This window comes from Larus michahellis, chromosome 14 (genome assembly GCF_964199755.1).
Source record: "Larus michahellis chromosome 14, bLarMic1.1, whole genome shotgun sequence".
Lineage (NCBI taxonomy): Eukaryota > Metazoa > Chordata > Aves > Charadriiformes > Laridae > Larus > Larus michahellis.
This window is the reverse complement of record NC_133909.1, coordinates 2,391,604-2,406,129: the sequence shown is the minus strand read 5'-3', so window position 1 is coordinate 2,406,129 and position 14,526 is coordinate 2,391,604. Positions and strand designations below refer to the sequence as shown.

General features: G+C 56.2%; 1 protein-coding gene across 3 annotated transcripts in view; it reads left to right on the top strand.

Moving 5' to 3' along the window:
- LOC141751332 (tektin-3-like) overlaps nt 1-14,526 on the top strand; it is a 34,810-nt gene that overhangs the window by 18,389 nt on the left and 1,895 nt on the right. For 2 of the 3 annotated variants that reach the window (XM_074607920.1, XM_074607919.1), the window contains exons 3-10: nt 5,580-5,851; nt 8,865-8,947; nt 9,609-10,223; nt 10,782-10,865; nt 11,518-11,588; nt 11,870-12,013; nt 12,885-13,107; nt 14,325-14,479. In XM_074607920.1, the coding sequence (XP_074464021.1) occupies nt 9,645-10,223; nt 10,782-10,865; nt 11,518-11,588; nt 11,870-12,013; nt 12,885-13,107; nt 14,325-14,479 (1,256 nt within the window). In that variant the 5' untranslated portion in view covers nt 5,580-5,851; nt 8,865-8,947; nt 9,609-9,644. Of the gene's footprint in view, nt 1-5,579; nt 5,852-6,687; nt 7,938-8,864; nt 8,948-9,608; nt 10,224-10,781; nt 10,866-11,517; nt 11,589-11,869; nt 12,014-12,884; nt 13,108-14,324; nt 14,480-14,526 lie in introns of those variants that run through there. The other variant, XM_074607921.1, reaches the window with a different exon arrangement.

The following is a 14,526-nucleotide window of genomic DNA, read 5'->3' as shown; positions in this document are numbered from 1 at the left end:
CCCGGACTCACTGAGCTGACGCTGTGTTGGTGGAGGGGGGAAAGAAGCTGAAGGAGCCCCTGGAGAGTGCAGTTGCCCTCCCAGGTATGGGAAAACCCCATGCCCCGTGGGGCTGTGTGGCTCGGCCTGGACTGGACGAGACAAATCCCCAAGTTTTGCTGTCAGAATAAGGCTCCAAGGGCTCACACCAGGCTCGGGGTCATTCCTGGGAGGGTTTGTTGGAGGCAGAGGCAGGTGGGTGCTGTGATGCCCAGGTACTGTGCAGGTGCCTTCGCAAAACCGCAGCATCCGGTGGGAAAACAGACATTGGAGAGGGGTTTGGGGATGTACCCCGTTGTTCCTTGGTGTTTGATAAGCATTCGTCATGTCAAATGACTGGATGTAAATTTCTGGTCATCAGGAGGATAAGCAGATCCCATCCACCCTGGTGGGGAAGAGGCAGCATCCCAGCTGGTGGGGACCACCAGCTCCAGACCTTGGCACCCCTGGAGAGGCAGGCCCAGGGCTTTTTTTTACGGTGCACCCGGGTCTTTTTTTTTTTTTTTTTTAGGGTGGCCACAGCAGATCCGAGAGTACCACCTGCTGGGCACGGCAAAAATCGCTGAGGAGAAAGCTGTCGGAAGAGCTTCTGCTAGGTGTTTTGGGCTGTCTTGGCTAAATCAGCAGCTTGATGGTGGGTCTGCATCCTGCCAGGTGCCTGACAGGCAGGATGGAGACATGCAAAAGGAAAAGACACTTATTTTCCCACTCTGAATTCAAGTAAAGCAAGTATGGGAAAAGATGGACCCCCTTAAAGGGCTTGGGTGCCTCCAGACTCATCCATCTTTTCCATCTATGTGAGTTTATTTTGACAGCACGGGAATGGATACAGCTAAGACAGGGGCCAGGACCCTTGGACCGTCCACCCCTTGGATTTACTTTTTCCCCTCTTCCCTTCACCTGGTTCCCACCAGTGCCAACTATTCACCATGTTTGAGCCGGGGCTGGGAAGTGGTGGGAGGAGAACGGGCTGAGCAGAAACTTGGAGAAAGCCTCAGATTTGCAGGTTGAGCCATCGCTAAGGAAAAACCTGGGGGAGTTTGGGAGGACTGGCCGTGTCGTGGGAGGGATGGGGCAGGTCTCCCCAGGTGAGGGACGCTTCAGCCAGCCCATCCTTTCCAGCAGCCACCAGCCATGTGGATGGGTTGTGGCTGCATGGCAAAGCTCCGCGCGTGCATCTTGCCGTCAGGAATAAAGCCATGATTTTTCTCAGCGGGATCCTCACCCTCGTTGAGAGAAGGGATGGAGGACACGTCTCTGCTCATTGGAAATGTCCCTGCTTCATCTCTTATGATTTGGAGAAGTGCAGCATGGATTTGTTATGGAAATATCGAGACCTATAGTGAGTATTTGCCTGGCACCAGGCTCACATATAGTTCGATCTTCTGGCTTTAAATGTGCTTTGAAAATAAGCACTTTCACGTAACTATATCTAATATTATTTTCCCTCCTCCCCACCTGGTCGGTGACAGTGGGAAGTTGGGGTGATGCTGTGGAAGACAAGGGCTGTCTGCAGCATCCGCTTGTCCTTGCAAAAGGCTGCAGAGCTCTGCCCAAAAGCCATCGCAGTTTTAGTGAAGGGACCCCCGGCCACCCCCGCCTGTAGGGAGGGCCGTGTCCTCTTCTGGGTCAGAATGTCCCTTGTTCCCTGGAAGCCACCAACCCCAGAGCAGAGAAGGTCTCAGCTGTGGTCCCTGGAGAGAAGCTGAGCCTGATGCTGCCTTCTTGCTTGGATAAAAGGATCCTGGAGACCTTGACCCTGCACTGGGTTTGAGGGGGCTGAAACACTGGCCGTGAGCTGCATTGCTTAAAGCCGGAGAAAAACATACAGGCAGCGTATAGGGACTTGCTTTGCTCCTGAAACTGGTTTCTTCTCCCTCAAGCACCAGCAGACTCAATCCCGTCATTCAGGAAAGATGCTGCTGCATGTGGAAGTGGGGCAAAGGCAGCGAGAAAAGCCATGCCCAGGAAAGAACGAAACTGCTCACAGAGCCAGGGCTGTGATATGCCAAAATCCCTTTGATTTTGGCGTGGTCAAAGCGGCTAAGGGAGGCAGACTCGTTTTTCCAGTGCCTATGTATAGAGCCGTGAGCTCATAGTTTCCGACGGCGGGGAGCATTCAAAGTATGGGAAACAGGAATTTCCACCCCGCCTTGGTGCTGGCAGAGAGCAAACTGAAGCTGGGAGATGCTCGGCTGCCCCAAATCTGCTCTCGCTGGCCCAGATCACTCATTCAGCAATGGAGATCTCGGTGGGTGCAACCCTGGCACCTCCAGCAGCTTCAAGGAGGGGCCAGGGAGGGGGATTGGGGATGCCCACCCCAGGGGTGACTGTGCAACCTCAGCCCCGGCACGATCTGTCTGGAGAGGTTTCAGCCTCAATTTCTGGACCATCCCAAGAAAACTGGGGTAACGAGTGGAGTGGCTTGGTCCCTGATCTTAAGCGGGGGGTGTGGAAGGTGATGACATGCTGCGGGTCTCCTTCCAGCGAGGGACAGGGCTTCACGGCTTGAGACATCCCCCCCGGGGCATGTCTCCCACCATGGGTGCTCTCTTTTGGCAGCTGCCCCAGTGCACGGGACGGCTCGGCGGGGCTGCACCTCCCCTGCTCCTTCCAGAAACCAGCCCCATGTTGTAACTGCTGCAACCGCTGCACCCACGAGCGACTGATACTGCTGCCCACGCCTGCAGCCCTGCCGCGACAGCCAGCCGCACGAAACCACCCCTCCTGCCCATAGAGGACCTCCAGGGCCCATCTCACTGGGGTTTGGGTGCCAGAGGTGCATCTCCTCTTCTGCCTGCCCCACGGATCCTGCAGAGCCCTGGGCATCTTCTTGGGGCTGGAGGACCGCAGGGCTGGGAATGCTTGTGCGGAGCATCTCTCTGCCCCAAGGCAAGACTCCCCGCTATGTCAGGGTTCTCCGGAAGGCTTTCCATGATGGAGACTCCAGGCCCTGCAGGGGCCATTGGGGCCCCTTGATGGTTCAAATCCAGGTCCCGTGGCTGCACTGCCACAGCCAGAGCTGGGGAAGGCGTGCAGGCGGGGCGCCTTGGGGTCACTGTGCCTGCTCTGGGAATCTCATCCTCACATCCCTGTGGAGCCGCTCAGCAAGCCTGAGTGTGGGCTGGCAGCCCCGTGGCCACTGGCCGGGCTGAGGGGTGGCAGGGGTGGCTGGAAAGAGTCGAGACTGTGGGAGAAGTGACCCACCCCGTGGCAGTTTTTTCAAGGCTTTGCAGGGGAGACACCTCTCAGGTTCTCGCCTGGGGGTCGAGCGAGAGATGGGCAGCACCCTGGGACACATGTAAGGCCACAGGGAACCTTCTTTAGGTGTGTTTCCAGCCGGCACCTGGCCAAACAGTGACTCATGAGCCACCTGCGGCTGCTGAGATGGCCAAGCTCGGGGCTTCTGCCTGCCCTGAGCCCACAGGGCTCCTGCCGCTGCCTGGACTGCAGTTCCCAAAGATGCTGGAAACCCCCTCCAGGGCAGGTTCAAGGCAGCAGTGGCCCTCGAGCCTGCTGGAGTGTGTTTGCTGGGCTGTGTGCTGCCACACCGGTGCTTGGGTGAGCGTCTGATGGTGTAGGGCGGGGAGCGCAGGGCTGGAGTGCGGAGTGTTTGGGGGATGAGGAGGGGAGGGGGCGTAGGGATGAAGATGTGGCCAGGGCGAGGAACAGGGAGCTGTGGCGGCTGGAGGCAAGAATTGTTTGGCAGGAGCCCAGCCCTGGTGCAGGGTGCTGCCGGTCACCCTGCTCTGCAGCAACAGAGGGAATTTGGGCTCCCGACATCCCCTTTAGCGACTGTTTCATTGGGGTTTGAGCTCAGGGATGAGCCCGACTACAGGTGCCCATCACATGAGGGAAAGCAGGCAGGACCGTGCTGCCTGTCCCTGCCCTCCGACGCCTGACACTGGCTCCTCGCCCACTCCCTGGCCAACCAGGCAAATATCAGGCCTTTAAAACGGGGAACAAGTTCCTCCGCATTCAATCCCCGGGAGCTGGCCCTGTCCCTGCTCCAGCTTCTGCGCAACACGCCCGCATGACACGCGCAGCCAACACCTCCGTGTTAGATAGGTGTCCCAGTCCTCTCCCCAGCTGGTGCTCGGTTCTGGGGCACGGCCAGCCCCGCTTCTGGGGACAGCAGTGGAGTGCATGGAGGGGCTCCTGCCCTGGTGCCCTGCAGCAGGTAAGGGGGCTTTGGGGGCACAGAGGAGCTGGTGCACAGGGTCAGGGTCTCCTTCTGCAGCACTCTGGGGGACCAGGTCCCTGATCCCTCTTAAAGCAGAGCAGGAGCCTGCATCTTTCTTCTCTTTGATTGGGAGGGGATGGTTTGTTGTGTTCTTGTGACCGTCCTGGCGCAGGGGATGGCTCCCAAGGAAGAGGAGGTCAGCCAAGGAGGGGATGGCAAAACCTCCAGAGACAGCTGTGAGGATGCCCATGGGCACAGTCATGCGTGAGAAAAGGGGTGCAGGTTGGGTCGGGTCTGACAATGCTGCAAGGTCTGGAAAAACCTGCAGGTTTTATGAAGCTCAGGTTTTAAGAGAAAGGAGCTGAGCTGAGCATCCCTCCTCCCCTCTCCCCTCTCTCCTCTCCCCTTTCCCCTCTCCTCTCTTCCTCCGCCCTTCACCCATCTCCCGCTCCCATCTCCCTTTTCCCCTCTCCTCTCTCCCTTCTTCCCGCTCCCCTCTCCCTTCCTTGAGCCGCCGCATGAATGCTCCCTGCCCTGGGAGACGCACGGCAGAGCTTCAGACCCAGCCCAGACGCGGGTCTGGGGATCCCAGCGGCCCCGCGCTCCCCCTGGCGCCCCAGGCTGGGGCAGGGGCCAGGCGGGATGGCTGGGCTCTGCCCTCCCCGCTCTGACTAAGAGGAGACGCCGGGCTCCGGGGCTTGCTGACCACACCATGCTCCGGCGTGAGGAGCACAGCCTGGAGATGGCTGTGGCCTGGCCACCAGCCTGGGACATCCTCCAGCAGCCTGGAAGGAGCCTGGCGTGGGTGCTCGCTGCCTGCCCCGGGTCCAGCACGCCCCCTCTCCATCCCCGGGGGGTCCTGTGCTCCCACCTGTCCCACTGCCCTGGCCTCCCCCTGCTCCCGCTGGCCCCTCTGTGTCCCCTGGGATGGGAGCATCTCCCTTTCCATGGCAGGTTTCTTTGTGGGATGGGAGTTCCCACCTCCCGTGCACCTGGAGCTGGCAGCAGTGCACGGAGGCACTCGTGACACAAGCTGAACCTGCTTTATCTGTACCACGTGCTGAGCACGTCCATCCAGGGGCTCGTGCATGTGATTTTGCAGCCGGGGATTGTTGCCCCCGCTGGCTCTGGAGTTGGGGTCCTCCCGTCATCTCTCTCTTGCCCCAAGGGCCACACTGAGAGGCGTAATGCTCCTGAAAATGCCCTGTCTTGTTGAGAGGATGCCTAGTAGCTGTCAACTGCATCTGTTAGGGGCAAGAGGGCAAAAGCAAGAGAGCAGGGAGGAGGAGGAGAGATGAAGAGATGGATCATGCTTATCATTTCAACCTTATTAACCCATCGTGCCTCTTCCTCGCAGCTGGGGAGCGCCTGTGTCCGACAGAGCAGGGATGTCTGAGGCCTCGTCCAGCAAGGAGGGACCCCCGGCCGAGTGCCCCGTGTGCTACGAGAAGTTCCACCCACTGGAGGCCATGCACCGCCAGCTCAGCTGCGGGCACACCTTCTGCCACGACTGCCTGGTGAAGTGCTTGCTCTCCGCCAAGCTTGACGGCCAGGTCCAGAGCAGCATCATCTGCCCATCTGCCGCTACGTGACTTTCCTCAGCAAGAAGGCGGCTCTATGGCCGCCCAAGCCAGGCACCAATCTCCGGGCCCTGGAGATGCCTCTGTCACCTTCCTCCTTGTCCCATCTGACCAAATTGGAGGCCAGCAACACCTTGGTGGTGCCCAGCCATTTTGTGATGCTGGTGCAGAGCTCCGGCCGGTGCTGCAGCATGGGGAACAGCCCCATGGACTCACAGAGGGTCCCAGGAGAGCTGGCGCGGGAAGCCCACATCTTTGTCATCAGTGACCATGGGATGCCACTGGTGGATGTGGACTGCAGCTCCCTGGGGAGGAGAAGCAGAACAGAAACACGAAGCTCGGTGTCATCCAGCTCGGCCCTGGGGGTGAAATGCTGCCAGTCGCCCATCGCCCTCACCGTCCAGCTCGTCTTGACGGTGGCCATGCTGGTGGCTGTGCTCCCTTGGCTGCTGCTGGTGAAGAGGGACTCGTAGCAGGGATGGGATCAGCTCAGATGCTGGAGGTGTCACTGATGCTGGGACAGAGCTAGGGCTGGGACCTCTCTCAAAAGATCCCATGAGAAAGTCCAGAAGCAGCTCCAGGTGAAGCTCTCTCTCATCTGGCCAGGGACTGAACGGACTTTCAGACCTTTCCGCAGATCTCCGGGTGCTCACAGTGTCGTCGCTGGCATTTTCTGCCTCTTTTGGTTAAAATGTGGCTGGTCAAACCCTGCTAGTGGGTTCCCCTGGTGTCTTAGCAGAGAGCATGGTTTCTCCTCCCGCACCCTGTTGAGGAGAAATAACTGGACTCCAGACGATCCAATGTGAATCAACAGAAGCCGTTTATTAAGCACCGATCATCATCTTTTATACCCTGTGTTGTAGCCGTACACGCGACTCGCTTATTTCTGATCAGCGAGTTACACTGTCCACGCGCTGTGCATGCAGTTCGTTCACACATCAGATTGGTTACAAGAATTCGCATAGTAAATTGCTTAGTTATTAGCACAACATGTTTTCTACCTTCTCAGTTCCCGTTTTTCCCATGTACTAATTCCATCTTCTACCACCTGTTTTGCTCTTAATCTAATCTCTCACAGTAGGGAGGCTGGCTCACATGGCCATTTTCTCTCAGATACATTCCTACAATACCCCCTTTTTCTTCTTGAGCCAGCCAGACCTTATGCATGTCATTTTCTATCATGTCAGTCACTTTGCGGAGAACACATGAGGCTGCCATAATCAATAATAATATAACCAACAATAGCATGAGCCCTTGCTTTAGTAAATCTGATAACCATCCCGTTATACCCCACAAGCTTAACCAATCATCGAAACCGTTTTTGACCACTTTTAATTTGGACATGTTATCCTTCAGCTCCCGTAACTGCTTATGAATGGATGATGAGTGGTCGGAAAGGTTCATACAACACATACCTTCAAAACCTTCACATCCATGACCCTGAGCTAACAGCAAAAAATCAATAGCCGCTCGATTTTGCAGCGTAGCATGCCGAATGCTATCAACATCAGTCAGCAAGCTAGATTTGGGTTGTCCATTGACGGTGCTGGGGGTTGTCCAGGCAAGGGATCAAGTTGCCCAGCAAAGGCACTAGGATGCACGCAGTCTGCACTGACTTGCCCAGGGGTGGCACTGGGTTGCCCACTGAGGGCTGTGAGTTCATAGGATCATAGAACGTCTCAAGTCGAGAGAGACCCATGAGGATCATCGAGTCCATCTCCCTGCTTCTTGCAGGACTACGGAAAACCAAATTATAGGACTAAGCCACTCAACAGTTGCCCAAAAGCTGCACCTGGTTGCCCAGGGGCTGCAAAACCTGCCCATGGAGGGCAGTAGGTTGTCCAGGGCAGGATCTAGGATGCCATGTGAGGGTATTTTCTTGCCCAGGGCTGGCCCCGGCTTGCCCATCGAGAGCAATGTGTTGCCCAACGGCTGCATCGGGTTGCCAGAGCGGCTGCAGGGAGTTGCCCGCGTAGAACCCGGTTACTGAGCACCCTGCGCCAGCGGCAACGCTGCCCTGGTTCTGTGACACAGAGGGCACTGGGGATGCTGCAGTGTCTGGCAGTGCTGCCACCCAACCTGACAGCACAGCACTGAGTAGCAGCCCCCCCCGCACACCCCCAAGCCTCTGCAGGGTGAGTATGTCCCTGAACTGGGAGGGAAAAAAACAGGTCATTCTCCTAATCCCCCTCCATATCTCTTCTGTCCTCTAAATGTACCCGGATGAGGTGGTCGGGGCTCCTGTCGTTGTGTCCGTGTTCAGGGATGGCACAAAGTGTCGCCCTGGGATGGCTTATCCCAAGGGGGATGCAGGGGCATTTATTTCAGCTGGAAATGCAGGGAAAAGTAGCCCTAGGACGTTCTCAAGGGGTTTTCCCTCCCTTTCCTAAACGTGTGTCTGTCAGTGTCTGAAAGGGCAGAGTTTATTTGTGGGGGTGGGAGCCAGGGAAGCTGCCTCCCACCCTCCCAAGGCCGTTTCTCAGGTATAAAGCGGCACGGAGCTAGGGAAAGCGCCGTCATTTATCCCTAGCCGGGACAAAAGGGCTGAAGGGAGCGGTTTGTGGGAAGTGGCACACACGGTGGTTTCTGTTGGACCTGAGCGCAGACATTTCGTCCTCGGTTCTGCCAAACTGCCTCAGAGGGTCGTGTTTGCGAAAGCTTCTTTTTCTGCTAAATATGAGGGTGTGAGTTTCCCGCTGCCTGTCCCACAGCCACTCCCATCAGGGATCTTGCTGTAGCACACCCGTGTCCTCATCTTCCCCTGGGGCTCCGAGCCAGGCTGGGAGCAGTGGGGACGGGACGGTGTGAGGGGAAGGACACGTCAGGCTGGCTACAACAGCCGTATTGAGGGACTTATTCCTGCCCGTGGGTGACACTTGTAACCTCACAAGAGCTTCGTACCGAGCACCACGTACCCCTCCGGAGTGTTTGTCCTCAGATGAGGTGTGTTTGGTGGCCCCCTGCCTTATCTTGCTGATAACCATCGATTGACAGCCTCAAGCTGGAGAGGACAATATGCAATTCTTGGTAGCAAAATCTTCATGTGTGGCCATTCCTCCTAGGGCTACTGCAAGGCTGGTGTTTCCCAAGCGCTCTGAAAAGACTGTGGGCCATCTCCTTCCCACGCACACTGATCTTACACCAGGTGAGCCATCGACACCTTTCCTCCTTTGCAAGGCAAGAGGTGGCCCCTCTTTTGAGGCTGAAATAGGGGTGTGGGGGGCTCAAATTTGGATATAGTCCTGCAAAGCTCAGCTCACCTGCAGGCTCCTCACTCCAGCATTTAAGGCAAGGGAAGATAGAGGGGGTGAGGATGGAGTCCCTCACCCACCCACAAATGGCGCTGGGCCGGTAGCAGATGTGTGTCCAAAAGGGACGCAGCTCTCGGGGCTGGGAATGGAACTTTTACAGAGAAAATGACCTCTGGAGTATCAGAAGATCAGCAGATACGCCAGCCAAAAGAAACAAAGGAACAGCAGAGAAGGAGCAACTCCAGTTTGACTGAATTGACAGATTTAAGGAAAACGAAGGCACGGTATCTGTCATTCTCCTTACGGCCGTGATTTGTTTTTCTCCGCATTCCAAGACCTGATGCTAGATACTAACAACCAAGTCAAACGCTTTTATATCCAAATGTTTGGGATGCTGTCAGGAGGGATTTGTTTTCAAGGGGTTTAGGCCTGTTCAGGCGCTGTGAGGGTGCTCTGTGCGTCGCTGTTCGTGTTTGCAGTTGCGGGTGTTGCTGTAAGAAGTAAGGCAAGTGCAGGAGGTTGCTGAGGTTGTCCTCTCTCTCCTCCTCTGTGCAGGACACGGACGGGACACACGAATAGCAGCGGTGGAGCATGGAGTCTGTCGGCTCTCCCTTACCAGCAAAGTTCGCCCATCCCAGAGCCATACCCACCAGGTTTCTCCCTGCCATCCACACCATGGCGTCAAGCTATAAGAACCGATTTCCTTACCGCCCCTTGCCTCAGAGCTACAGCCTCCCCTGGATGCCCAGCACCTACTACAGAACGGCTGCCAGCAAACCAACTTTGGCTGCCTTTTCCAAGAGTTCCCAGGGGATAACCGCCGGCGAGAAGCTTCCATCTGTTTCCACCAGAACCACCGTCTTCACCCGCTACACCCCTGAAGACTGGTACAAGTCCAACGCGACCAATTACAGGGAGTCGGAGACCTCCCAGAAGAACGCGGAGCGCCTGAGAGCTGATACCTCCCGCATCATTGACCACAAATACCAGCAGACCAAGAAAACGCAAGTAGAAAGCACCAAAAACCTGGGAGTGCGCGCCAATGACATCGCGTTTTGGAAATCGGAGCTCTGCCACGAGCTAGATGAGGTGATCGGGGAGACCAACACGCTCACAGAGGTGAAGACCAGGCTGGAGAGAGCCTTGGCCGAGGCGGACGCCCCTCTCCGGGTAAGCACCCATCCCGGCGCGCTGCAAGCTGCAGCCTACTGCTGAAACATCTGCAGCCCTTCAAACGTCTCATTAAGTTTCACTGCAGCTCTGGAACGTCTAGAAAGTTGTTATTAAGAGGCCATTAGTTAAGTTAGTAGTAAACAAACCCCCCTTGCCATCTGCTGGATCCCCTATCAGCACAGGCTGAGCACGTCAGAGCAGCGTTTGCTTAACTCAATATTTTTAGACGCAGTACATCCAGAGTCCTGATTTGGGAGACAAAAGCCCGTGTCTTACCACGAGGCTCTGGCGAGGTGGGCGTCAAGGCTGACACAGGTCCCCCGTTTCAGCTGTGGCTGCACCAGGGACACGTCTGCTCCCTCATGATGGTTTAATGCTGATGTTGCAGCTCGGCTGCTTTTTTTCTGCAAAACCAGCTGTCCCGGGCCACTTTTTTCCCCCTCTTGTCATCTCCGTGCCCACCTAGAATTTCTTTTCTTACATTATTGGAGATGGGGACAGTCCCCATAGAGAGCCCTGCCCCTGCAGCCAGCGGTGATGGCGTGTCCCCAACAGGTCGCTCAGGAGTGCTTACTTCAGCGGGAGAAGAGGATGGGCATCGACCTGGTCCACGACAACGTGGAGGAACAGCTCTTAACAGTAAGTTGGGCAACTCAGATCATGCGTTGAAGCTATTTTTACCGGATTTCAAAGTTATGGGATTTGGAGCACTGATCACCTGCCTCCAGCAGCCGGAGCTTCACAAAGGCAATGGGTTTGTGCTGAAGTCAAGTGAGCTGAGAGCAACACACTTCCTCCGGTGGAGCTGAATGTGTCTCAGAAATTCAGCCTGGGCATTTACACCGAAGTCAAGTCCATCTCCTCTTGTCCCGTACGGATGGGATTCCTCCTGGGGAGGAAAACATTTTGGGAGCAAAAAGGGCAGGTGCTGATCTGGGGACGGAGGTGTGTAGTGGTCCAGGGAACCGCTCTGCCTGTCCACACCAGGATGTGTCCCTGTCCGTGCAGTGGGACTAACCACCTCTTGACACTGAGGTCAAGGTGAAAAAATCCTTATTGACCCACCCTGAAAGGGAATGCAAAGGCCGTGGCTGCAGCCACAGCACCCTTCTGTCCCCCCCAGGGCGCTGGGCGCAGGCTCAGCTGCGAGTTTTCCTGCCTGTTTGCTTTGGGCAGGAAGACAAGCAGGCAAGTTCTTGCTGTGTGCAGGGTTGGAGAGGTCCAAGGGGAGGAGTGTGACCAGGACGAGTGAGTATGGACGCTGATGGGGTCCTCTTTTGCCTTTGCCCAGGAAGTCGATGTCATCAGGTCGTGCCAGGAGAAGATGCAGCAGGTCCTGGACAAGGCCAAAGCCCAGATCACGTAAGGAGGAGCTCCTTCTCTCATGTCGTAGGGCTGATGTGCATTTGTGGTCACAGCAGAAGCCCAGCAGAACCCCAGCAGATGTGAACCCCCAGAAGAAGCCTGTCTATCCCCACACCCCGCAGGCGTAAAGCCCATGGAGGCTCCATGGCATGCGGGCGGTGATGCTCGTGGGAGGACAGAGCTGCGCGGGGGGCCGGGAGCTGCTGTGGGGAGTGGAACGGGGAGGAAGCCATTCCACCCGTACGTCCCCACCGATGGCTGCTGTTTGCATGTTGAAGGTCCAACCGGGTGGCCCAGCAGAATCTGGAGAAGGATCTGGCCAACAAGCAGGTGGCCCACCGGATCGACGACAGGTGCCACCACCTGATGAACACCTCCCAGGGCATCAGTTACTACCGAGGGGTGGAGCAGGTCGATGCCACGTGAGTGCATGCTGTCGGTCCCCAGCAGCAAGCTGTCCCCGGGATACGCGGTGCCTCTCCCTGGCAGGGAGCTGCTTGTCCCCAACCCAGATCCATCCCGCCTGGAGACACCTCCCTCAGAGCGGTCATTTCTCTCCGCTCCTCGGAAAGGGAGCACAACCCTCTGCTGACAGTTGGATGCCAAACATCCAGAGGGTGAAAGCCAGTCCCACCTCATTAAACATTCTACCAGGGGTTGAGAGATCAGCCTGCCAACTAATTCAGCGGAGCACCTCTGCTGAAACAGCTCACTAAGTTTATGCGTATTTTCAAAGATGTGTCTTAGTTGTTGCTAGGCGATGTTTATACTTTTCAAGGACTCTTTTCAGCTTCCCATAGAAGTGAGGAGGAGCATAGGCAGAACAAGGGAAAGGCCAACGGAATATTCCGTACCATAGATGCCATGCTCAGGATATAAATGGGGGTTGGTGCGGGGTGGGAATATGCGGTCGGGGCTCGGGAAGGTGCCAGTTCACTGGGTGGTGAGAGTGACTTCTCTCATTATTATTATTATTATTATTATTATTATTATTATTATTATTATTATTATTATTGTTCGTTTCTGTTATTGTTCTATTAAACTGTCCTTATCTCCACCCACGAGTTTTTCCCTTTCCCTTTCCCCTCCTTTTCTCCCTCTTCTCCCTTCTGGGGGGAAGGGGGAGAACTGCACCAGCGCATGCGTGGTCCTGGCTGCTGGCTGGGGTTAAACTATGACATACAGTCCAATTAAAAGTGTAGATTTAAGCTATAGTTAATCAACGCTGCTCCCTGGCAGGGTCCATGCCTGCCCACATCCAGCTTACCGGGGGCCTCTCCTTTTCCCCGCCAGGATCTCGGTGCCGCAGTCCTGGGCCAAGTTCACCAACGACAACATCCTCCGCTCCCAGAGCGAGCGGGCGGCCTCTGCCAAGCTGCGGGACGACATCGAGAACCTGCTGGCAGTGACGGACAGCCAGATGTGGCGGCAGTTCAACGCCGTGAACGGCGCCTTCACCAACCGCATCGCTGAGACGGCCGATGCCAAGAGAAAGATTCAGACCCACCTGGCCAAGGTAGCCTGAACCCTTCCCTTTTGGTGTGACACTGTCACTTCCCAGTGACACCTCCAAAGCGCGACCCTCCACGCAGACCTGGCCCCAGCAGAGGAACGGTCACCACAAGAACCTGGTTATAGCATCATTTAGAATCATGGAGTCATAGGATGTGTTGGGTGTGAAGGGACCTCTCAAGGCCACCTAGTCCAACCCCCTGCAGTCAGCAGGGACATCTTCAACTGGATCAGGTTGCTCAGAGCCTCATCCAGCCTGGCCTTGAATGTCTCCAGGGATGGGGCCTCCCCCACCTCTCTGGGCAACCTGGGCCAGTGTCTCACCACCCTCAGTGCAAAGAACTTCTGCCTAATGTCTCATCTAAACCCGCCCTGCTCTAGTGTAAACCATTGCCCCTCGTCCTCTCGCTACATGCCCTTGCAAACAGCCCCTGCCCAGCTTTCTTGGGGACTTTCTTCTTGGAGCAGGATGAGTTGGCAGTGTAATTTCATCCCAAGGGATACTGCCCGTTGCTCATCCCAGCTGACAGCCTCCTAGCACAGGGATTTCCAGCAGAAAATGCCAACGCTACTTGCATCAGCGCTAGTTACTTCAGAGGCGCTGGCTGCCCTGCAGAAGGGCTTTACTGGGACTCTGCTGGGGTGTCTGCTGTGGGGTTTGCAGCTTTGCTGCTCCTCCAAGGACGTGTTTTCGGTCTCAGCACTCTGTGGTTGCTGCACAGGTATCGGTGTGTTTGCTCCGCCAAGCAGATGAAGTGGAGATCAGCCATGGGCAGCAGGCTCGCACCACTGGCTCTCATGGAAAGCTGCCTGAAAAGTGCTCGGCACGGATTAACCGAGCAGAAACTGGGCTTGCAGCATCGCGGGCTGGTGCCACATCCTTCAGCGAGCATCCACCAAAAACCTGCCCTCTGTTAGTTGCTAGTGATGGACGATTAGTTCCTGCAAGCAGTAATTTTGGGGAGTGGGTAATTCAGTAGATCCGTCACTGCTCCAAAACCTCCTCTGATGTGACAGCAAGAGCAAAGAGAGGCTTTTCCCCGCAGAGAAATGGCTGCTGGATCTGTGCCTCCATCTATGGCAGAGTGAGAGCAGTCTGAGCCCGGGGTCTGCTAATTGAACTTGGTTTTTTTCTGCAGATGGATGGCAGAAAAGGGAAATCACGTTGCCGCTGGAGAATATATTTTTTAAATTTATGCATGTGTTTCTTTCTTACGCCAGACAGTGCAGGAAATATTCCAGACCGAGAGGAATATAGAAGCCATCCAAAAGGCCATTAGGGACCAGGGGCCTCCATTAAAGGTGGCTCAGACCCGGCTGGACGAGCGCACTCGGAGGCCAAACATGGAGCTGTGCCGGGACACTGCCCAGCTGCGGTAAGGCAGGAGCGCGGGGCCGGCGGGGACCTCGAGGGCTCACGGGT